General features: G+C 36.2%; 1 protein-coding gene across 3 annotated transcripts in view; it reads right to left on the reverse strand.

The window, feature by feature from the left end:
• DMD (dystrophin) overlaps positions 1-25,513 on the reverse strand; it is a gene marked incomplete at both ends in the record, with an annotated part of 2,093,893 nt that overhangs the window by 782,100 nt on the left and 1,286,280 nt on the right. For all 3 annotated transcript variants that reach the window (XM_079728248.1, XM_079728247.1, XM_079728246.1), the window contains 2 exons: positions 18,773-18,922; positions 21,504-21,651. In XM_079728248.1, the coding sequence (XP_079584374.1) occupies positions 18,773-18,922; positions 21,504-21,651 (298 nt within the window). The remainder of the gene's footprint in view (positions 1-18,772; positions 18,923-21,503; positions 21,652-25,513) is intronic.

The raw sequence follows: 25,513 nt of genomic DNA on the forward strand, positions 1-25,513 counted from the left end.
CCATATCTTAAACTTAGACCTTCTAAAACAGGGCATTTACTCTGAATTCCATTTCTTTCCCTGGTTGTGGCCATATTTTATTTGAGAACTCAGAATGCAAGAGATACAGAAACAGAAAAAGTCAGGGGAGAATTAACATCCTTTCATCCTAACATAACATAAAGGTGAAAAGCAATGATACAGAATTCTGATTCAACTGATATCCATGGTCACCTCCTAAAAACTTGCATACAAAAGGCATTTATTTTAATTTGGGTCTCCCCATAGGTAGACCCTATAGCAAGAAACTGAACTCAAGTAATTTTGGGATGTGGTCCCAGGACACACCAGTGGGGTGTGGAAAAGTGAAATTAGGAAAACTGCCAATAAAGGGTGTATTATCAAGCAAGTCAACACTGTGGGCACCTGAAGCTTAATATTACCTGGGAGCTCTGGGAGAAGATGCAGGAAGTAAACCTTGGATTTATCATATCTGAAGGGCAAGGAGGATGGGGGGTTTATCCACCAACTGCTGCCTTAAAGGGCCTTACGTCCCCTATTTTTCTGCCCTGCTCCAAGAACAAAGAAAGCCCCAAGTAAAAACAAGCAAGTTCTGGTAATTGGAAATCAGGCAGCATATTTAGGAATGATATGTACTGATGGAATATGTTTGGGTTGGGGGGAGCTATCACAAAATACATTTTTTGTTTAAATGATGTCTACAACCTGCCTATATTTGGAAAGCATTGATATAATGTTGTAATCACTACTCAGTTCCATTAATTGGTCAAAATATCAGGTCCAAAAATGTTATGGATATTAGTTGGTTACCTTTTTTTCAATCCATCCATCCATCCATTCCTCCAACCATCCATCCATCTATCTCCCTCCCTTCTTTCCTTTTTTTCCTTTGGGGAATTTTCTACCTACCTCCCTACCTTCATTGTGCTGCAGCTGCATGTGACCTAATTCAGGCCAACGAGTTTCAAGGAGATTGTTCTAGGATGCTTTGGGAAAGAATGACCCTGAAGAGAAGATTTTTTTTTGAAAGTTGGGCCCTGTAACTGTTACAGTCAACTTTTACCACCATAAGGGTAGCCAGATGCAGCTGATAGGTTGACACAGAAAGGCAGAACCCATAAAATGGTAAAAAAAAATGGAACCAGAACCCTGATGATATTTATTATTTAAATCACTTAGACACAGGTTTTTTTGTCACTTGCAGCATTAATAAGAGTACTAACCAATGTATCCATTGAGTCAGTTACCTATGAGTGTATTAGGACTAATCCTCCATCAAGTGTCACAGAAGGTGAAAATTCATGCTACTTTAATTTTATCATCTTACTCATATCACAAAATCTCTTGGTTAATGTTAGCAAATAATACTTCTCTGTCACTTTCCTAATACCTATAAGCCATATTTTGTATTCCCATAATGCAAAATAATGTGATCCAGTAATAGTTCAATCATTATGTTCTGAAAGAGATTTTTAAATTTGCAGTTTTGGATTAGAGCTTTACAACAGCCCAAGTGTTTACTATTTTGAGAGGATGGTGGTGAAAGAAAAGGTTAACCTAATAGTATCTGCTGTGCCCACATTGGCAAATGGAAGGAAATCACACAGATGGTGGCATTTGCCTGAGTTTAGTGCCAGGGGTGTCCTCTCAAAGGCACATAAATTAGGATGGGATTTCTATTTTTTCCTAAAGATATGGATGCACATGTGTTGGAAAAATTTATTTTTCTACTCACACAATAAAAATCACCACCACCACCGTATCAATAATCATCAATACATTTAATAGTGAATATTTATTGATCCTTTAGTATGTGCCAGGTTAGCAAGAAATTCAGCTTTGTTCTAGACTGCCACTGGGTAGCCCTAGGTTATTCTTCTTCTAACAAAGTGAAATACTTCTAATAGTATTGAATATCTAACACACGTTAAACTATCAATAAATGTTATCTATCATTCCTAACACTGCCAAAACTCTTCAATTCTCTTAGGCAGTGAGAAAGACTCCAAAACAGCATTAAATTAAGTTTCTTTCTGGACAGTCTAGTGCAGACTGGTATGGAAATTGTATAAATGTATGGATGTATAAAGAAATAAAGGAATGATACAAACGGAATGCCTTACACACATGAGACAAAGTGATGAAAGCAGCAAGAGAAATACTGCTAGGAGTTTGAGGGTAACAGGAAGACAAGACAGATCCTGTTGGGCTTCATGAGGTAAAGAAGTGGTCAGACTTGGAGATTTGTGATGTAAGAGAGAAAGAAAGAAGGCAGACTTTTTAGGTGGACCAGGCAGAGTAGGACAGGCAAAGGACAGAGGACAAAAGGGAGGAACATTGGCCAGTCTCACCGGGATGGCAGACTGAGTGAGAAAGACCGATGGGAGAAAATATCGGAAGATAGCCAGAGGTGGATTACAGAGGGGCTGGACTACAAGAGAAATTTACCAAGGAGCTTTTGCCCTTGCTGAACCCTCAGCATCTGCCCCCCGCATAGGTATAAGGCTTGTTTGCCTAGGATTTTGTGACTAGTAGAGGCTTTTGTCAGAATCAACCAAACATTGCAGAACAGTGTGTTGCTGGTTTCACAACACAGCTATCATTCATACTACGGGCACATCTGAAGGGCTTGAAGGGAAGACAGAATAAGGTGGAATTTTATCATGTTACTATTTTACAGCTTTGTCCCTCTCTGGAAAAATTTTATTTATCTCTGTAGGAATGATACTAAAAAATAACAATGGCTAATATTTATTGGTATCTCCCTCTGTACTGGGCACAGCTCTAAGCTTGTGTGTGTCATATCTCTCATTTGGTCCATTTTTGTAATGTCATTTTTGTCCCTATATTCAGATGAGGAAACCAAGACACAGACAGACCATACAGCTAGTAAGGAATGTGTCGTAGGCTGTTACTGGGCAGCCCTAGTGAATCATGCCTCCCAGAATTCAGGTTTATGCATAGATCACTCTCATTTTCACTGAGCTTAGCCATATGTCTTAGCTTTGGCCAATGGGATATTAACAAGTGTGGTGCAAATAGAAGCTTGAAAAGTGCTTGAACATTAGTGTTCTTTTGGACCTCTTCTTCATGGAACTTAAACACCAAGCTGTGAGGAAGCCCAACGAGCCACATGGAGAAGACCAAATAGAAACAAATGGAGGCTCCTGGCCAATAGCCCCAGCTGAGTTCCCAGCGAGCAGCCAGCACCAACTGCCACTCATGTGAGTGAGGCCATTTTGGATTTTCCAGCTTTCCCAGTGCCTTGGTTGACACCACTTGAAGCAGAAGAATGCTGTGGTCAACTCTCAGAATCATGAGATTTAATAAAATTTTGTTGTTTTAAGCCACTTTTAGGGTAGTTTGTTGTATAGCCTATGTAACTAGAACAGAGTGAAACCAAAATTTGAAGCAAGCAAGCTAGTAACGTGTAGAACTATGCAGAAATAAGTCAAATATTCAAAGCCCAGCAGAATTCCATTTTTAAAAATTCCTTGAAAAAAAATTCCTTGAAATAAACATTCTGCATTGCCTATGCCAGACTATGTGATGACTATTGGTCTCACTTATCTCATCCCATCTCTCTTCCCTCTCCCAACTCTTACGTAAATATACAGGAAATCCTTTCTGGTGACATTATCTTTGCTCTCAGGAACAAAGAGTGACCTTATTACATTTCCAGATATCATCACTACTCTTTTCACATTTTAATTAGCACCAAATTGTAGGAAAGTCATTATGTAAATTGTTAGTGGTGGTAGTGGCCTCTCTGTCTCCTCCAGGATTAATGTAATGACTCTGGGTCCCAGTGAAGGAAAAGTCAATGACAAGGTCAGCATCCAGGTCAGAGGTAGAATTAGAGAAAGGAAATACAAACTTCTTGTGCATCCGCGGAGAGGCTGCCCTTAACCCTGCACAGCTTGGGTAAAAGTATCCAGAACAAGGGAACTCAACGGAGTTTTTTTCCTTTTTTTTCCCAAACCAAATCATAGTATCTTATTATGTATTTCTCTAATTGTTATCCAAAACAACCATTCCTTCTTCCTCTGAACTGGGTCAGGCCTTGCCCTGTGTTATACATTCTCACACTGTCACCACAGTTTGAACTAAGCAGTTATTACTTAGACGGTGGGGTTATGCAGAAAGCAATCTTATTCTTTCCAACTCTGCCTTCAAAGAAGTTCTGTTAAATCGTTCTTCCTAGCTTCCATCTGAAATCTCAGTCTGCAGTGAGGGGAATGGGGAGGGGGATGGGAAAGCACAGGCTTCACAATGTAAGTCTCACAGAGGTGGTCCAGTACTTATTATCTTGGGGCTTATTCTTGCTGCACCATTAAGATTTGGTTGTCGTGGGGGCAGACAGCATGACATTCACTTTATAGGTCCCTGTACCATGAGGAGCCACATCTGAATATGATGCAGATATCATATAACCCAGAGGCAAGGGACTTTGAGCTGGATTTAGTAAGTGAACGGGACTATGGGTGGTTTGTCCTGGGGAGGCAGGGAGTGTGTACTAATGATAGGAAAGAAAGGGCATGGATATTTGGGTGATCGTTGTGGAGATCTTGAAATGTAGCAATGTACTGAGGATGGCACAGCTATTTTGGTACCCTGGGTTCCTTGAATAATTTTTAGAGCAGAGACTATGTAGCCAGGCTGGGTTTTAATTGTGAAAGAGGAACAAATGTCTATATTGCTTGAGCCATTGAATTTTGGAGTCTCTTTATTATAGTAGTTCAGCCTACAACCTAACAGATCTAAAAAGACAATAACAACTGCATTTATAATTATATAATTCGTTTTAATGTTTGTCTCCTCTCACCAAATGTAAGATCCGTTAACACAAGTGTCTATTTTATTCATAACTCATCCTTCTCTGCTAGCATGATACTTACCATACTGCAGACACTTAATAAATATTGAATGTATTAATAAACGATTGTTGCTACCCCCCTAGGATGTGGCATAAAGTATCCTTGAAAATCTTTGTGACCCTCAAGACTACCAGCTTTTGAGAGTGTTGACCCTGAACCAAGATTATATGAGAGTCAGAATTAGTTGATTAGAAGCCTGAATACATAGGAATCTATCCTAATTGAATATCTTTCTTTTGAGATGAGTAAGAAACCTGACAGATTAAAGGCAATGGTCAGCCTATTGCATTGATGACCTTCCTATATGCACATCTCTTTGCAAGATGACTTTTAAAGTCCTTACCATCAAGAAGTACAGCTTATTTCCCTAATCCTTGAATCTGGACTCTGGCCTTGTGTCTTGCTTGGTTAACAGACTGTGTTAGAAATGTCAGCAAGTCAGTTCCAAGCCCAGGCCTCAAGAGAACGTGTTCGCTTCTGTTTTCTCTATTAGAATCTTATTTTCTGCATGAGAAAAAGTCCAGGCTAGCTTGCTGGAGGATGAGAGACTAAATGGAGCAGTGGTGAATCCTAGATAAGCGAGCCCCCAGCAACCCATCAGCTGATTGAAAATGCATGAGTGAGCCCTTGTGAGATCATCTGAGCTTTGGCTTTAACAGCCCAGTTGATCCACAGACTGTGTGCAATTATAAATGGTTATCATTTTAAGTCAGTTAGTTTTATGGGGTTTGTTACATAACACTTTTGTAGCATTGGATAACTGATATCTAGGGGAAGGCCAGAAATGGGAGTAAGGCTTGGTTAAGAGTTCTTAAATAATACCAGAGTCCCAAATCTTAAAAGAAATGCTAATTTTGAAAGTGGAACTGAAGGCAGGCTCAATGCTTTGCAAAGACACCTGTACAATAATTCATAGCAAACTAATGGAGGTAACCAGTGGAGAAGGGATTTTAAGAACATTATTAGAAGATTTAATAGTAGCTACTCTTTATCAGCCATTGCCCGAGGCGATGAAGGAGGGGAAAAAATACCTTGACTTTTCTCCTCCCTCTGCTCTCCAGTCTCCTGCCAATGCCTCCAATTGGCTACATCTGCCCAGAAGCTGGTGAGCAAGGAATAAACTGGGGAAGAAGGTGGGCCAAGGTCAGACTCTTGCAATATACAACATAGGAGGAGAAGGACCTGGAATGGATCTGAGAGCACAAGGTATAGGAGGAGGGCATATCTGGGTTATAAATCCCAAAAGGGCTATGCCTCAAAGGTATAAACAAGTTGAATGTGCTCATGTGTTCTGTCAAAGGTGAATATTTGTCCTCGGGGTTGGATGGATGTGCTTCACACTGACCAAGAGACAAATGATTTTAGAAAAAGCCTCACCACTCTCTCAGAATACACTGTCTGAATCTTCCAATGAATGGGACTTGTGGCCAACTCATGCACAGATTCTTGACAGCCATCTTTTATATCCTTACTATGTAAAGTGTAGGCCAAGGCCTAGAGCATTGGCATCACCTGCAAGCCTGAGGGGTATACAGAATCTCAAATCCTACACAAGATCCACTGAAGGAGAAACCTCATTTTAACAAAATCCCTAAGTGATTCATATATGTGTTAAAGTTTGAGAAATGCTGCTCTACATGATGGCACACACACCCTCTCTTCCTTACCAGTGGTATTACAATTTTATGATACCCGTCCTGTAATAGTAAACATAATTGAAAACATAACAGAGCATTATGACATATATTGTGCCCTTAGTTCCTCACTGAACCCTGGGGATGAGCAAAGAAGCCTCACAAGGCATCGCCATTGTAAACATGAGGAAAGAGAGGTGAAACTTTTAAATAAGCAGCCCATAGTTAGAAGCTAGTGAGAGGTGAATCTGCTTTGGGATTAAATTATTAACTCCAAGTTTAGTGATCTTTGCAGTACTGAGTTGAGGTTGGAGGAGGGTGGGAAGACGTAGCAGGGACAGTCATTAAACAAACCATTACAGAATTGGAGGTCATGTCCAGAAGTAACCACATAAGAACTCAGTGAGAAATTGGAAAGCAGTATCTTAAGAAAACTGATTCTTGATTCAAAGTAGAAGTGATTAATCATGTTGTATTCTAGTTTCAGGATAAACCATTGAAAAGGTTAATGTCAACATCTTCCTTAATTTAGTACTTAAAAATTGTTTTTATCCGCTCTCAAGCCCTATAAAATCTTAACCATCAAGTGTCTTTTCTATTAGTTTCCCTGTTTCCTGGGTTATCTTGTATTTGTCACCAATGCATGAGTATCTATATAGTACCTGAACACTAATTTTTCTCTCTCCCTTCACCAGTATCAATCAATTATTCTAGCACAAAGAGGCAAATCACTGATATAAACAAAACAATAAGGCAGCTTCAAGGAGATAACCGTATTGGTCTAGGATTTCTAACAACCGCAAAAGCAACAAAAGCAACCTTCACGACGGTCATTTTACAGAATTTCATTCTTTTATAAATGTCTAAATGAGCCCAAGAATTATCGCCTTATTCAAAATTGTTGATGTCACTCACATCATGAACAGGCAGAATGTGTCAACTTCCCAAGAAATTTATTTTTAGACTGCCTTTAAGGTATAATCATCAGTCACAGGTTGCCTATAGATCGCAACTATCAGGACAAATGGAATTTTCGTGAAATATCCTTGCAATGACTTTGGTTTCTGGCCCATTTCCTGGTCCATCTCTTTTCACTCACACTTGGCCAACTGTGCCAAAGATGGTGCATACTTTTCCCAGTGATAACTGAAAATGTTCACAAATTATAACTGCAACATTCAGTTCAAATACTTTTACTTCTACAGCAAAACAGATTGATTTTCTCCAGCAACAAACAATGAAATGATCTCTTTGATGTCTTGTAATTAGTTCTAGTATTAGTAAATAAATTAAAAGGCAGCAAAACAAAATATGTCCATCAGGTCTTTATCAGTCCCTTCATAACCCATACAGTGGCCTTGCCCTGAACTATAAGGTGGATAAATGAGTGGAATGCTGATTTTGGCATCCAGCTTACTCTCAGATAATCTACCTCATCCTTCTCAGCTGACATGAGACAGAAATAACACCAAAGGGTGATAAACTCTTTCTTGCAGACCTGGGGTTCCATGGTTCGCTGGCCCCAGGCCTAATCTATCAATCCACTTTCTACACAATAAAAGGTAAGAAACCCATTACAGATCTGTTATAATCCCTGGCAGGTGGTCTACAACAAAAATGGAATACATCAACCAATCCAGCACACAGTGTCTCTTTTCTAGGGTTTGAAGCACTAGGGGTCAGCTGACATGTATAATGTAGTCAGGATTTAGTATTAAATTCTTTTAGGTATATAAAGAAACTCACACATCTTACAGTATAAGTATAAAGATACGACAGAAAAGTTCATTTCCGGTGTGACCGACCTTTTATAAAAATAGCACTGTTATTTTATTTTTGCATTACTTACTGGCTTTGCACGTGATGCAATAAATGAAACTGGGTTAGAATTTACCATCTTGTGCTCTTAAATACATCTTTAATTTTCATTTGTTATTTAACCTCAGTTTAAGGAGTTGGCATATGAAAACCTCCATTTAATGCCATTTCAAGATCATTAAATTATTAGAAAGAAAGGCGACCCCTCTAGTGTCAGGGTTGACACTATATAATCTAGTCATCTCAAAGCGAAGGCATTGTAGAAACAAGAGGAGCAACTTTTTATATTAGCAAAATCTCTTTTTATCATATCATTTCTTCTCCTTTCTAATATTCATTGCTATAGGGCAAACATCTTTGTGCTAATAAAGGACTTACTTCACAAATGTCACACTGAAGGTCAGAGTTATGAAATTTTTTCCTTTGTTTTAAATCATCGTTATACTTCTCATTTTAAATTCATTGTGAACAGGGGAGAAAGTTTGCCAAGAATAGTCACATCTGGTTTTCATCTGAAATTAGTTTACCTTTTTAATAAAGTCTGGTCCACTGAATATTTAAATGACAAATTTACGTACTCCATGCACACTCTCTGTATGTGTAGAGTGGAAAAGTAAAGTTTTAATATGGAAATGAGTTGCTGCACAAGTATCAGTGCTTTACAATGCATGCTGGATTTTTCTTTGTTCTTATCTTTAAAAATAGCACTGCATTGAAATGAACACATTATCTAGAATTAGGTTGAAGTTTCCTGATAGAACGTTATCTGGCTCCAGTGAAACTTTCTACAAATGCTTTCTCATCACTCACTCCACCAAAATGGAGGAAACCAACATGCAGAATGAAGGTAGGGGAAGCGGGCGGGGAAGCAGTGTGAAGGCTCAGTTACACTTTGTCTGGATTTCTGAGTTAAAGTCAGGTGAGTAGATTACAAAGATGCTCAGGGTTAAAAAAAAGTCATCTTAAATTATGCTCATACTTAAATCGTGAAAGTGTTGGTGCTTGAAAACAATGGTGGACTACTTGGACTTACTTCATGGCCGATGTGAGGAGAAAAAACCCCATCATTTTTCAGTACTTTTAATCTGAACTGCTAGCCAGTCCTAGATAATGAGAATAATGAGATCAGTGGAAGGGAGACCACAGCCTATAAACTCTCTGTGCCTTCCATTAGGGTTCTTTCTTAGTTTTGGTGCTTCTATCTCTCCTCTGGTCCAGCTTTTGGATTCATAATGGTGGCACATATTTTAGCTTTCTCCCTAAGAGCCATATTTATAACTGCTTGAATAAGACGGTGAATATTATTCAGCCTTAAAAAAGAAGGAAATCCCCCCCACATACAAGAATGTGCATCTTCCTAGAGGACATTATGTTTAGCAAAAACAAACAAACAAAAAACCCCAAAAACAAAAATACCCCAACAACAATAAACAGTCACAGAAGGACAAATACTGCATGATTCCTCTTAAATGAGGTATCTAAAATAGTCAAACTCATAGAAACAGAGAGTAGAATGATGGTTACCAGGGGCAAGGGAGGGAGGGAAGGAAATGGAAATTGTTTAATGGATGTAGTTTCAGTTATGCAAGATGAAAAGCTTCTGGAGATCTGTTATAAAATATAGTGTATAGAGTTAACAATACTGTATTGTACTCTTAAAAATGTGTTAAGACATTAGACCTCATGTTAAGTCCTCTTACCACACTTGAAAAAAAAGGTGACTCAGCAAGAGTTTCGTGCTCGGTCTTTGTGTTTTTCTTTTCTGACAATACACCTAATTTTTAAATTAAAGTTTACATTTTTTGACCAATTACAATGCACCAGATACTGTGTTATGCATTTCCCATGCACTATCTCATTGAATTTTCACCACAACCTGGAAAGTATGTTATACGATTACCTGAATTTTGCAGATGTTATAACTGAAGGGTAGAATCTATAATCCATAAACCTCACTATTAATCACCACGATAAACTGCCTCCTCACAACTCCCGTTTACTTTTTGTTTGTAAAATGTCTGATCCATATTCTTGGCATTGTCTGAAACGTCAATCATTTGGAAAGTTAAAAACCACATATTATTATAAACTTATTAAATTGTGATTAATTTGGTAGTAATGGCAAACAGGTTTCTTGGACAGGCCAAACATCTCAACTTACAGAAGTGTCAAGAGAACATTAGCAGTGATGATAATAATACTTATTGAGTACTGGGCCAGGCCCACCTTTAAGAGCTTGATGTTTGTTCTCATAACTGGAGTAAACCTTATATATTTTTTCAGTCTTCCAAAGTGGGAGCTCACGCATGAGAGTGAAAGAGGGAGCTATTGAAAATTATAATGGGACAACAGGCAAAATCATGACTCATGACACAAAACCTAGTAAGGACCCTTATCTTAGTGTGAAATTATAGGAAGCAAAGTCAAAGATGCTTATGTTATAAACTTTTAATTATGACTCTGCCACTCAACTCTCAGCTTCAAACTATTTAGCAACTACAAATTAGAGATATGAGTAGTTAAAATGCCAAGCTCTATGTAATTCTAAATGTCCATTAAATAAGGCAAGGGAGGGAACTGATTATGATATCCTTAGGAGAGCATGTGCCATACAGTGGTCGCTCATTAGATGTCTGTTGAATGAATGATTTAAATGAATGAATAAATGTTACAATGTAATTATTAACTATATAAAAGAAACTTCCAAGATGATGCACTTTCAAGAATTATCAGGCTATGTATCTTAATAGCAAATAGGTAAATACCAGTTTTTTGTATTTCTTGCAAAGATTCTTTTCTGTAGTTAACAAAAGTAGTTCACACATTAAGGGCAGGATTGAATGGTCACTACTAGAACAATCTATTAATCATGGTCTTTGCTAGGAAAATAATCCATCGGAGCAAATGTCCATTTTTGAGCAAGGAATGGAAATACCGAGCTTTAGCTTGATTTAACTTTCTCTTTTTTAGTCTCCAGATTTACAGCAATGGCAAATAACAGCTGGCATTACATGACAAACATACCTGGAAAAAGAACAAACATTTATTTACCTGACACAAATAAAAAGAACAAATCTAAAATGTTTACTGCTTGGATGGATACTAAGAAGTAACATGATTAGGGGTTAATACAAAATGAACCAGATTTCTGGAAATTTAGATACAGTCATTTGTATATTATAGACCGTCTGGCCTATGAGTTTCACCATATGTATTTTTACTTTCATAATATTTATTTTGTGATTTGGTTTGAAAACAATCCTTGTACTATTATCAATATTACAAAAGTTATTCCTATATTAAAGTTTGCTACATATATTAATTTTTAAACCTTATTTATGTCTAGGTAAAGTGGATATTTTTTTGTTAAGGTGCACTTAACTGAAATTTGCCTTCCAGCAAAATTTATTTGTGTTCGTAAAATATTTTAAGTCTTTATATGCACTATTTAATAATGCCTAGGCCTTAACAAATAAAATAGTAATTTACTATTTACAAATAAATGGCAAAATATGAGGCAAAATTTTAAATGTATTCAATAAAACGAAATTTATTTATTGTGACTAATAAATATATATTAGGAATGTATAATATATACTACCTGTTAAGTTATTTAACATCAAAAATAGTAGACCTATAACTAATTCTGAAACATAAACATGTGTTCCTGTATTCCACAATTACAAATGGTCCCCAGTAAAGAAGGTTCTGGAAAATAAGTTGACAACATAGCATCCAGTTTTCCAAAAAGGGTAAAAAGCAAAGCAAAAACACTCATATGGCTTCTTTAAATGAAAAGAAATCTCAATTTTTTCCTTCAAATGAGCAATGGAATGACATGGGAAACCATGTTTTTTCTTTCTTTCTACCATATTATCCACAGAAAAACCACTTGAGCTTCACTGAAAAGTTAAAAAAAACATTTAATTTGGAATAACCTTTACATTTAAATAATGTGTTCTCAAATAAGTCACATAACCTTTCTAGGACTCAGTGTTCTAATCTAGAAGATGTGAAAGTAACTGGGTTTCGTCAGGCTCCTTCCATCTGAATAATCCTATGAGTCTACAAAATAAATGTTCCATCTTTCCACCTTTTCAACCAAGTATAGGAAGCTTATAAGATGATTCAAAAATTAAGGCTGATAAAACATATTTTGGTTCTAAATAATGGGTAGTTGAAAAAATACCTACACACAATGCACCAAAAGAACAATGAAGAAAGGGGACACAAAGTGACAAGGACAGGAGAAGATGAAAGAAGGATTAAAAGGTAGAGTCAAAGAAAGAGAGAGTGGGAGAGAATGTGTTGCATACACTACCCAGGCAGAAAAAAAACCTGACATATATGAATTTAGGAAAGTAGATCCATGGTAGACAATAGAAAGATATCAATTCATAGGCAAAGACATATAAAACAGAGAAAAAAGGAAGAGGGTAATAGCGATGGGGAGAGGTTGGAAGGGAGGGAGAACTCCTTACACACACGCATACACACACACGAAGTTCAGAGAACATACAAAGAAATATGATGAGTGATAAATATTGAAATCAACACAGAATCAGACATGTGTATGAAGATCATGTGTGAGGTTCCTTAAAAAACTACAAATAGAACTACCATATGACCCAGCAATCCCACTACTGGGCATATACCCTGAGAAAACCATAATTCAAAAAGAGTCATGTACCAAAATGTTCATAGCAGCCCTATTTACAATAGCCCAGAGATGGAAACAACCTAAGTGTCCATCATCGGATGAATGGATAAAGAAGATGTGGCCCATATATACAATGGAATATTACTCAGCCATAAAAAGAAACGAAATTGAGCTATTTGTAATGAGGTGGATGGACCTAGAGTCTGTCATACAGAGTGAAGTAAGTCAGAAAGAGAAAGACAAATACTGTATGCTGACACATATATATGGAAGTTAAGAAAAAAAAATGTCATGAAGAACATAGGGGTAAGACAGGAATCAAGACACAGACCTACTAGAGAATGGACTTGAGGATATGGGGAGGGGGAAGGGTAAGCTGTGACAAAGCGAAAGAGCGGCATGGACATATATACAGTACCAAACGTAAGGTAGATAGCTAGTGGGAAGCAGCTGCATAGCACAGGGAGATCAGCTTGGTGCTTTGTGACCGCCTGGAGGGGTGGGAGGGAGATGCAAAAGGGAGGGGATATGGGAACATATGTATATGTATAACTGATTAAATTTGTTATAAAGCAAAAAAAAAAAAAAAAATAAAGAAAAACTAAAAAAGAAGATCATGTGTGAGACACTTAGAGAAAAACACAGAGGCTAGCTTTAATAACATTCCCATTTTGTAGATCTTAAGGATATTATTGTTGGACTGTAAAGCTCAAAATACGTATTAAGCAAAAATGAGGATATCACTTCATGATCCTTATCTGGAGGAAGCCACAATTTAAACCAAGACCTATATTCAGCTTCAAAGCAACGTTTTCCATCTCTGCTATAAAGAGATGCTACCCAGGCCACAGCAAGTTAACACAGTTTTGCAACAAACCCATTATAGAGTCCACCACTCCCTTAAAGGAACAGCTATATTACCTCCCATCGCTGTTTTCTCTCTTCAGTAATAAAACATAAACGTGCCAAAGTAATTGGTAAGTTGGCTAAATATACAGGGTACAACATATTAGAGTTAGCTGTGGAGAAAGGCACCTGCCACCAGATACTGTGATAGTAGGACAGTTTTAAAGATACTAACTGTTAAGGAATTGGCATGTTTGTACCCCAGCAACCATGACCTACTAGTTACAATTATAACACTCACTCTAGCCTTTAGATGAAGGAGTGTGCTGTAGAATACAGGGAAGGGGTCTCCATTATTTCTTCTCTCTACTAATGACTGAGAATCTGAGGTTTAATGATGGTCAAGACTCTCTTGATCATCTTGACCATCTTATTCTTTTTAAACTGTTGACTTGTGTAATGACATAAATCTGGCACTAATCATTCATTTTCTATTCTTAAATTTAAACCAAGAGGGATAGGGTGGCATAGGGATTGAGAAGGGACAAATAATTTTTAATATGACTAGTGAATAACATTCCAACTTCTAAGACATTTGGTGGCAAAGATATAGTATGAAAATTATAATTTTGGGATAAGACAGATATTATGAGTGATATAGTAATGTAAGTCTACACAAGATGGTACTCATAGTCTTAGTTTTAATTTTCTATCATAAAAAATTGACTTTTTATTCTGTTGCAGAAAAGATAAAAGCTTGACTCACATTTCACTAATCACAAAGCTGCTATTGTATGTTTTCTATAGTTCTCTCATATTTCCTACAATTATAATTTTTGTGTTCCTTTTTGTAATATCAAGATGTACTGAGATATTGTGGAATATTTTGGGGCATCTTTCCTCCTTGTTCTCTTCCTATGAGGAATGATTTTATTTGTATTGTTATGTGGCTACAAAATTTAATTACTAGGAAAATACATTCCCTCCAGATGCAAGTGTCTATAGTTTACATGGCTATTTTGAAATTATTAAAGGAAGAAACTTTACATTTTTCAGTAGGAAAAAAATTAACTAAAAAATTTAAATAGCGTTGATAGATAAAAATAAAAGATTTTTTCCAAATACCTAGTTGCTTGAATTATAGAGATCAAAACACACATTTTGAATTTAATGCCATATAATTGGTACTCGGTTCATAAATATTTTATCAGTCATGTAAAAGATCCATTACAAGAACTTCAGCACCATCAATTAAAAAATATAATGAATATCCTGACACAATTCAAAATTAAGTCTCTATTATTTTATTTTCAAATCATCTACATACAGGAACTTCTCTCAGTATAACTTGTTCACACCTCTCAATTTAGTTGAGTATTGATGAATAACAAGCAATTCTTTAGAGGCAACTGTGCCATTTTTGAAAGAAGCCATTTTATATTACATGAAAATTATAGTTCTACAGTATTTTCTTGGCATGGATTTTGCTCCTGGTTTAAAGGATTACAATTTGCTTTATATTTTGAATAGAACAAAGTTAACAGGTATTAAATATGCTCAATAAGGTAGTAGAACTGTAGTCAAAAGTGGATGACAGGTTTCAAAACATCCTTGGAAGGTCAAAAGCACATATGGAGAAAGTACATATGAGGACATATAAAGTAAGAGAGAAGAAGCCTTAGGTACAGGGGGATCTGAACTTGGAAAAACCTGGAGAGCATTTGGATTAAAGATGTCATGGTATTTGGGAATAAGAAGCATGTAAAATTTGGGTACTGAAAGTTTGTAGATGAAAATTTGTGTCAATATCAAAACTACCACACAATGAATGGTCTTCCCTTAGCACTTACCTACAGGCAAAAATAAACATAAACCAAAACAATAAGTGTAGTTCTTACCTAAAGAAACTGAACTTGGAAGGAATCTCAGCAGTTGGTATGAATACCTCAGAATAAAGCCCACTGCATTATAGACTTTGAAGTTCTCTTTCAACAAGAGACTCAGCTCTCTACCTTAGCACATAGAGTAAAATATCCCAGTTAACAAGACCCATCCAGGTACTTAGAGCTTGCAGTCTTTCTATTTTCTCATTCTTAAATATAAATATATAAAGGATCACTAGCTGTATGAACAAAGGCTACAGCCCCAAAAGGGAAAATAGCATGGAAATGGACAAATTCCTTGAAAGACACAACTTAAAAAAGCTGACACACAAAGAAATAAAAATCTAACCATCCCTGTATCTATTTAAAAAATGGATCAATTATCAAAAACTTTCTCACCAAAAAACCCCAACAATAACAATAAAACAAAACAAAACATAATACCCCATGCACTGATGACTTTACAACTGAATTCTTCCAAACATCTCAGGAAGAAATGATACCAGTCTTCACCAATTTATTTCAGAACAAAGAAAGAGAGCACCTCTCAACTTGTTTTATAAGACTAGTCTAACAATGCTATTAACACTCGAGAAGGATTCAAAAAAAATCACAGACTGTTTCCTGCCATGAATAAAGATAAAAATCATAAACAGCATATTAGAAAACTGAATCTAGCAATCTATAAAAAGTACAAGACATCATGACTAATAGAATTTATTTCTGGAATCCCAGAGTAGTTTCACATTCCAAAAACAATGGCTGTAGCTTATCACATTCAGAGGAGAAAAATCACAGAATCATTTTAATAAATGCAGAGAAAGTATATGAATATGTTCAATACATATTCATAATAAAAACTTGAGAAATGCAACAAGGAAAAATTCCTTAATCTGATTAAGAGGATCTATAAAATGTCCTACAAGAAACATCGTATTTAATGATCAATTACTGAAAGCTTTCCACCTGAAACAGTGAATGAACCAAGGCTACCCATTATCACCACTTCTATTAAACACTGTTTTAGGGGTCCAAGTTTATGCAAAAACAATTAAAATCATAAGGATTGAAAAGAGAGAAACTTCCTCTATTTGATGACATGATTGTGTATATTAAAATAATCCAAAATGTTTTACAAACCATTAATATTAGTAAGTGAATTTGGCGAGGACACTGGATGTGTGCTTAATGTAAAAAAAATCTATTTTTATATACCAGCAACAAAAAGAAAATAAAATTTGAAATGAATCCCATTTATAAAAGGATCAAAATATCAAATATCTGGGATTAAATCTAATAAAACATGTGCAGGCCCTCTGGATAGAAAACTGCAAAATATTTCTAAAAAGGCATTCAAGAAGACCTAAATAAATGAAGGGATGTAACATTTTCATGGATTAGATTACTCAATATTGTAAAAATGTTAATTGATCTATAAATTCAACACAATTCAAATCAATATCCTGGCAGGTTTTCGTAAAAAATGACAAGTTGGTTCTAAAATTTATTTGGTAAACCAAAGAACCAAAAATAGCAAAAAACACTCTGGACTAAGAAGAATAAGGTTGGAGGATTTACACTACCAGATCCCCAATTTTTTTTTATAAAACAAGTATGTTGGGTTTGTGTGTATGTGTATATATATATATACACACACACACACATATACATGTATGTATGTATATATTATATGTATATAGGTATATATATACACATATATACGTTGTATGTATACATGCATGTATATATACACATACGTATGTGTATATATGTTGACTATATACACACATACACAGTATAATCTTGTTCAATCATAAAAAGGAATGAAGTTCTGATACCTGCTACAACATGGGTGAAACTTTAAAACCTTACGCCAAGTAAAATAATCTAGACACAAAGGGACAAAGATAGTGTGAGTCCACTTATATGAAATATCTAGAATAGGCAAACTCATAGAGACAGAAAGTAGATTAGAGGTTACTTTTTGGGGGTGTCGGGGATAGGGATATGGGGAGTTATTACTTAATGGTTACAGAATTTCTGTTTGGGGTAATGAAAATGTTTTAGCAATAGACAATGGTAATGGTTTCACATTGTGGATATAATAAATGACAGTGAATTATACACTTAAAATGGTTAAAATGACAGATTTTATGTTATATATATTTTACCACAATTTAAAAAGTAAATATACCAAAACCATTGATTTGTACACTTTAAAATGGGTGAATTGTCTGGTATATAAATTATATCTCAATAAAGCTGTTGAAAGATGATTGTTATAAAGCCAGTGTGGTACTAGTTGAAGGACAGTGATAATCAAATGGAAGTGAATAGAGAATCCAGAACAGATTCATACATATATGTTCACTTGATTTATGATAAAGTTGCCACAGCAGTACAGTGGGAAGAAGACTGCCTTTCAATAAATAGTGATGGATCAACTGATGTTGCTTTTCATTATAAATTCATATGCACTACTTGGTTTTAAAGAATAATTATGCATTACTTTGATAAGCATTTTAAAATATTAGATTTAAAAAGTATCCAAGTTAGAAAAATGAAGACTCACAAGTAAGTAAATAAGTAAATAAATAGTAATAAATAAATAAAACACCTTTTGGAGAAGTTTATCATGCATCAATCACTGATTAAGTCTATATTATAGGTAAGGATAAGCAATTTTGATTTACGATACTTGTTGAGCTAGACCACCTCCATCTTGCTTTAATATTGTCAGTATATACCTGAACACTAAATTAATCGCTTCATCCATTTTCCAGTCTAATTCTTTAGAATAGTTCATATAAAGTAGTAGTGGTGTATATCTTGGCATTTGGTCATTAACGTATCGTCGTTCACCATCACCATTCCTTCCATCCACAACAAATCATACAGCTAAATCAAATGGTCACGTTTAAAAATATATATAACACGAATAACAATCCAGAAAACCAGCCCCTCTCCCCCACCCCCACCAATTAAGCACCATGAAACAAAACAAATGCTTGCAGCATTTAACACATGTGACAGGAGAGATGGTTAATGTCTAACCTTTATCCACTGAAGATTTGTCTGCTTGAGCTTATTTTCAAGTTTATCTTGCTCTTCTTGGCTTATGGGAGCACTTACAAGCACTGTTCCTCCGGTTTCATTTAATTGTTTTAGAATTCCCTGGCGCAGGGGCAACTCTTCTGCCAGTAACTGAAACAGACAAATGCAACAACGTTTAAAATGAATTACAGCACAATGCCAACTACTTTGTCTTTGCCTCTATTGATTAGTCTATCAAAATGAAGCAAGACTGGAGGCCCACTGGTTCCTCAAATACCAAGTTTTCTACAGAGCACAGAGCTTGGTGGACTAAAACACCCACTCCCAAGTAAATCAGCCCATCCTAGAAAGGATCAGAATATCTTATCACCTCAGAGATTTTTTTTCAAGAGAAAAATGTTATGTAGTATGATGAGCTCTAAAACAATACCCCAAACAGTGTCAAGAGTGTAAAAACACACCTCTCAGAAATAGAACAATCTGGACAAATTTAATCGTCCTCTCAGGTATTAGGTCTCCATACTATAACATACCACTGAGTAAGAAATTGCATTATCATATTAAGAGATAACTAACTTTGAGAACGTACCAGGTACCAGGCACTGTGCTAAGCTCTTCACATATATTATCTAAGTTAACTTTTATATAATAATTCTGAGGTATATCCTATTATCTTCATCTTACATAGAATGAAACTGAGACAGAGAGGTTAAATAACAGGTCCAAGGACACAAAAGAAGCAAGCAACAGAGCTGTGATTCAAATTTGGCCGGGTTCATTCAAGAACCCTTAATTTTGACACCTCCACATCCCTGAATTTCTCTTATTCATTTAACATCACATTAAAAGTGCCCTTTCCCACGACCTACAAAACTACCATAGTTTTATTAACTGTCTTTTATTTATTTGTGTCATCTATAGCTGCACTGTTCAGTACAGTACCGCTTGTCACATGAGGCTATTTGAATTTAAATTAATTAACAGTCATTAAAATTAAAAACTCAATTCCTCAGTCAAAGCAGCTACCTTTCAAGTCCTCAAAAGGCACATACAGCTAGTGGCTACTAAAACTGATAATGTACAACATATCCATCATGACAGAAAGTTCTATTGGACAGTGCTGATCTAGATTGTCTAAGGAAAAAAGGAAATCAATGCATATTTCTTATTAAGTGAACACCACTAAACATGTCTCTTAAATGAGTTATCAATTAGATTGCTATATATAACACTCAATACATTTAGGAAAGATGAATTTTCAAGAACAGACTGAGTTTATTTTTCCATGGCATAACCGTCTTCAAATGAACTATGGATCAAAAACTTCATTTTTTGACTCTCAAATACCTAGTGCATTATCTGACATATAGTAGGTGCTCAATATTTGTTTATTGAACTAAGCAATATTTTTCTTTTCATACTTTATCCTCTGTTCAGGTACACATCTCTTATTTCACAGAAATATAGTTGACATGGAGTCTAATTTGCATGTGCAGACCAACCGAATCAATGATAAAGAAGCAGTTCAATTTCCCTTTGATTGTGTGACCTCGTAAAATGAGGATAATAACAACCATTTTCAAAGTTTGATAAGATTAAATAAAATAGCACATGTAAATACATCTAATACTTAGTATAAAATAGGGGATGATTAAACGTTAATTTCCCTTTCCCTTTTACCTTCCCTTCAAGAATTAAAGTAAAACAGATCCAAAAGAGTTTCTTTCCTAAAACTAAAACCATGAAAGTTCATCCATCTGCACAATCAAAGCATCTCAGTCAGCCAGGAGAGGTAATCAGTGTTAAGCAGACAGCACAGTAGGTAGGCATGAAAAACCACTTGAATAAACTGGAAGTCTATTCAACCAGTATAGAAAGTGAGCCAACATCACTTCCCCAACACCACAGACAAAACAAACCAAAGCAAAACATTGCTTCAGGCAAATCGAATGCCTTTCATTAAAGGCTGAAGTAGTGAGACTGATTTGACAATTAAGATCTTCCCTAAGAAATGACATTCATTTCTATAAAGATTCTCCTCAGTTTTTGAAATTATGTGGAGCTGGGGAATTCTCCATTAAGTCTAAAATTAATTTTAAATTAGTTTAAAAAGTATCACCATGTATTTTACACACACAAGCACACACACATATATATCCCATACACACTTTTTAAAAAATACATACTCACTGGGCTAAGACAAAATAAAGTTGTGAGAAAAACTAGTAAGGAACTATCAATATCCTAATGGACAGGAAATCAATGATTAAATACATTAAAAAATAGATTCATATACTCTTTTTTTTTCACCCCGCCACGTGGCTTGTGGCATCTTAATTCCCTAACCAGGGCTTGAACCTGGGCCACGGTAGTGAAAGTGCAGAGTCCTAACAACTGGGCCTCATGGAAACTCCCCCTAGATTCATAAACTCTTTTTTTTTTTTTTTTTTTTTTTTTTTTTTTTTTTTTTTTTTTTTTTTGCGGTATGTGGGCCTCGCGCTGTTGTGGCCTCTCCCGCCGCGGAGCACAGGCTCCGGACGCGCAGGCTCAGCGGCCATGGCTCACGGGCCCAGCCGCTCCGCGGCATGTGGGATCCTCCCAGATCGGGGCACGAACCCGTGTCCCCCGCACTGGCAGGCGGGCTCCCAACCACTGCGCCACCAGGGAAGCCCCTAGATTCATAAACTCTTAATACAAGTAGGCCCTGGGAGAATTTAGAAAATAAAATTACCTTGACTTCCTCAAGTTTTTCTTTTAGTTGCTGCTCATCTTCAGGTTCAAGTGGAATATTAGTAATGTTATCTGCTTCTTCCAACCATAAAACAAATTCATTTAAATCTCTTTGAAATTCTGACAAGATATCCTTTTGTTCTTCTAGCCTGGAGAAAGAAGAATAAAATTGTTATCAACAACATATTTCTCAAACTTTCTTTTTTTATTTAGGAAAACTTTAAAAAATTGCACTTTCAATAAAATAAGCCATTTTAAAGATGTTAACAATATAATATTTTTAAAGAAAATTTATTCACAGAGCAATTTCAATGCCTCAAAAATCTCTAAAAGGCGAGATTAAAATTGGTCAAGAAAAAAATTCTAATTTTAAAATTCCAACATTATGTTATTAAACTAGAGCAGTGTTTCTCAACCTCAGCACTACTGACATTTAGGATTAAATAATCCTTAGTTGTGAATGGGCTGTTCTGGGCACTGCAGGAAGTTTAGCAGTATCCTTGGCCTTTCCCCACTGTATGCCAGTAGCATCCCCCCAGTTTTGACAACCAAAAATGTCTTGAGGCATAGTCAAATATCACCTTGGGGGCAAAACTGCCTCTGGTTGAGAACAACTTCACTAGAGTAAGTATCTAAAATGAAGTTGCATGTTTTAAAATGTTTAAATAAAATACATCTTTATGGGGCTTCCCTGGTGGCACAGTGGTTGAGAATCTGCCTGCCAATGCAGGGGACACGGGTTCGATCCCTGGTCCAGCAAGATCCCACATGCAGCGGAGCAACTAAGCCCGTGTGCCACAACTGAGCCCATGTGCCACAACTACTGAAGTGTGCCCTAGAGCCCGTGCTCTGCAACAAGAGAAGCCACTGCAATGAGAAGCCCATGCACCACAACGAAGAGCAGCTCCTGCTCGCCGCAACTAGAGAAAGCCCGCATGCAGCAACGAAGACCCAACTCAGCCAAAAATAATTAAATAAATAAATAAAATATATACATCTTTATGGAAAATTGTAAGGTAAAAGTAAAAACAAGAGAATTAAATGAAAACACTAAATTACTGCATGTTAAAATGTTTTCCAAATTATGACTCATAATCCTTTTGGAGGAAAGAGGGAAACTGATTTAAAATACTTAACATATGTTGTACTAGTGGAAGTTTTTAATTATAAAAACACATATACTGTATGTTACTCAATTAGCCATAAATTTATTCTTACAGATTGAATTATAACACAGCTGAGCAAAATGAGCTGCGCTTAAAATAATTTACATTTTTTTGTTTTGTTGTCTTTTGGGAACTATATATCTCTGGTATGTAAGTTTTTAATTGAAGTATAATATACATATAGGAAAGCGTACATATAACTACATAGCTCAATATAGTTTTAAAAAATGGATACACCAAATAGCCAGAAAAGGAATAGAATGTTATCAGAAGCTCAGAGGCCCGCTCTTGACCCTTGCAGTCACTACCTCCAAGTGTACAGTAACCAGTCAACTTTGATTACTTTGCCTGTATGAATGTTATGTATATGGAATCATATACATTGTCTTTCACTCAATATAATGTTTACAATCACCATCCGGGTTGTGTGTAGTTATCTTCCTCACTATATAGTACTAAATTGTATAAATATATAATATATTTCTGTTGGTGGACATTTGAGTCATTTCCATTCGGGGGCTGTTAGGCTAATTTTTTTTTTTTTTTTTTTTTTGCTTCAAGTTAACACATATTTATTGAGGGCTCATTTACTTCCAGTGACTCAACTGGGCACTAGAATCAAAGATAAATGTATTATGTACCTTGCCTCGAGAATCTCACAGTCCATGAGAGGGAAGAAGCATGTAAATCTAGGACTGTGATGGAATATTGTAGAGCATAAGTTATTTCTGGGGCCGGGCATAGGAGATGTCCCAGAGAAGATAATGGTCTACCTGGGTCTTGAAGCATGAAAAGAGATCTTATTCACAGCCTGTGCAAAGACAGGGCGTTGAGAGAACTACAGTTACACTAATTCCCCAAACCATATCCAGTTATTGGATTTGTACTTGTCTATCCTCAGTTTAGTTCTTTGCTGGGAGCTTGTCCAAAGTCTACCTGGAGCACATGAGAAGACATTCTCTTCTCTGTCTAGTCTCAAAACAGTAGATCCTATAAAAACCCAAGTCATATATGGGCTCCTGTGAAAACTCAAGTCATATTATATCACCGTTGCACTCAAAACTCTTCTATTGCTTCCCAATTCATTCACATAAAAAGCCAAAGTCATTACAGCACTCTATGAGGGTCTAGATTTGTTCTGTTAAATATACTAGACACCTTTGCATGTGGCTACTGAGCACTTGAAATGATGTAAGGGGAACTGGGGTGTGCTGTAAGTGTAAAATGCACACCAGATTTCAAAGACTTAGTACAAAAAAATCATCTCTGTACCTTCTACTCAGTTTTGCTGTGAACCTAAAACTGCTATAAAAAATAAAACTAGTCCAGGGGGGAAGGGTGGGGGGGAGGGGTAGATTGGGAGTTTGGGATTGACATGTACACACTGCTATATTTCAAATAGGTAACCAACAAGGACCTACAGAAAAAAAAAATTTAGACATTCACAGAAAGACAGACAAGATGAAAAGGCAGAGGGATATGTACCAGATGAAGGAACAAGATAAAACCCCAGAAAAACAACTAAATGAAGTGGAGATAGGCAACTTTCCAGAAAAAGAATTCAGAATAATGATAGTGAAGATGATCCAGGATCTCAGAAAAAGAATGGAGGCAAAGATCAAGAAGATGCAAGAAATGTTTAACAAACACCTAGAAGAATTAAAGAACAAACAAACAGAGATGAACAATACAATAACTGAAATGAAAAATACACAAGAAGGAATCAATAGCAGAATAACTGAGGAAGAAGAACAGATAAGTGACCTGGAAGACAGAATGGTAGAATTCACTGCTGCAGAACCGAATAAAGAAAAATGAATGAAAAGAAATGAAGACAGCCTAAGAGACCTCTGGGACAACATTAAAAGCAACAACATTGGTATTATAGGGGTCCCAGAAGGAGAAGAGAGAGAGAAAGGACCTGAGAAAACATTTGAAGAGATTGTAGTTGAAAATGTCCCTAACATGGGAAAGGAAATAGCCACCCAAGTCCACGAAGTGCAGAGAGTCCCATACAGGATAAACCCAAGGAGAAACGTGCTGAGACACAGAGTAATCAAATTGGCAAAAATTAAAGACAAAGAAAAATTATTGAAAGCAGCAAGGGAAAAAAGGCAAATAACATACAAGGGAACTCCCATAAGGTTAACAGCTGATTTCTCAGCAGAAACTCTACAAGCCAGAAGGGAGTGGCATGACATATTTAAAGTGATGAAAGGGAAGAACCTACAACCAAGATTACTCTACCCGGCAAGGATTTCATTCAGATTCCATGGAGAAATCAAAAGCGTTACAGATAAGCAAAAGCTAAGACAATTCAGCACCACCAAACCAGCTCTACAACAAATGCTAAAGGAACTTCTCTAAGTGGGAAACACAAGAGAAGAAAAGGACCTACAAAAACAAACCCAAAACAATTAAGAAAATGGTAATAGGAACAAACATATCAATAATTACCTTAAATGTGAATGGATTAAATGTTCCAGCCAAAAGACACAGGCTCACTGAATGGATACAAATACAAGACCCATATATATGCTCTCTACAAGAGACCCACTTCAGACCTAGGGACACATACAGACTGGAAGTGAGGGGATGGAAACAGATATTCCATGCAAATGGAAATCAAAAGAAAGCTGGAGTAGCAATTCTCATATCAGATAAAATAGACTTTAAAATAAAGAATGTTACAAGAGACAAGGAAGAACACTACATAATGATCAAGGGATCAATCCAAGAAGAAGATATAACAATTATAAATATATATGCACCCAACATAGGAGCACCTCAATACGTAAGGCAACTGCTAACAGCTATAAAAGAGGAAATCGACAGTAACACAATA

The sequence above is a fragment of the Hyperoodon ampullatus genome (assembly GCF_949752795.1).
Source record: "Hyperoodon ampullatus genome assembly, chromosome: X".
In the NCBI taxonomy this organism is placed as follows: Eukaryota; Metazoa; Chordata; class Mammalia; order Artiodactyla; family Ziphiidae; genus Hyperoodon; species Hyperoodon ampullatus.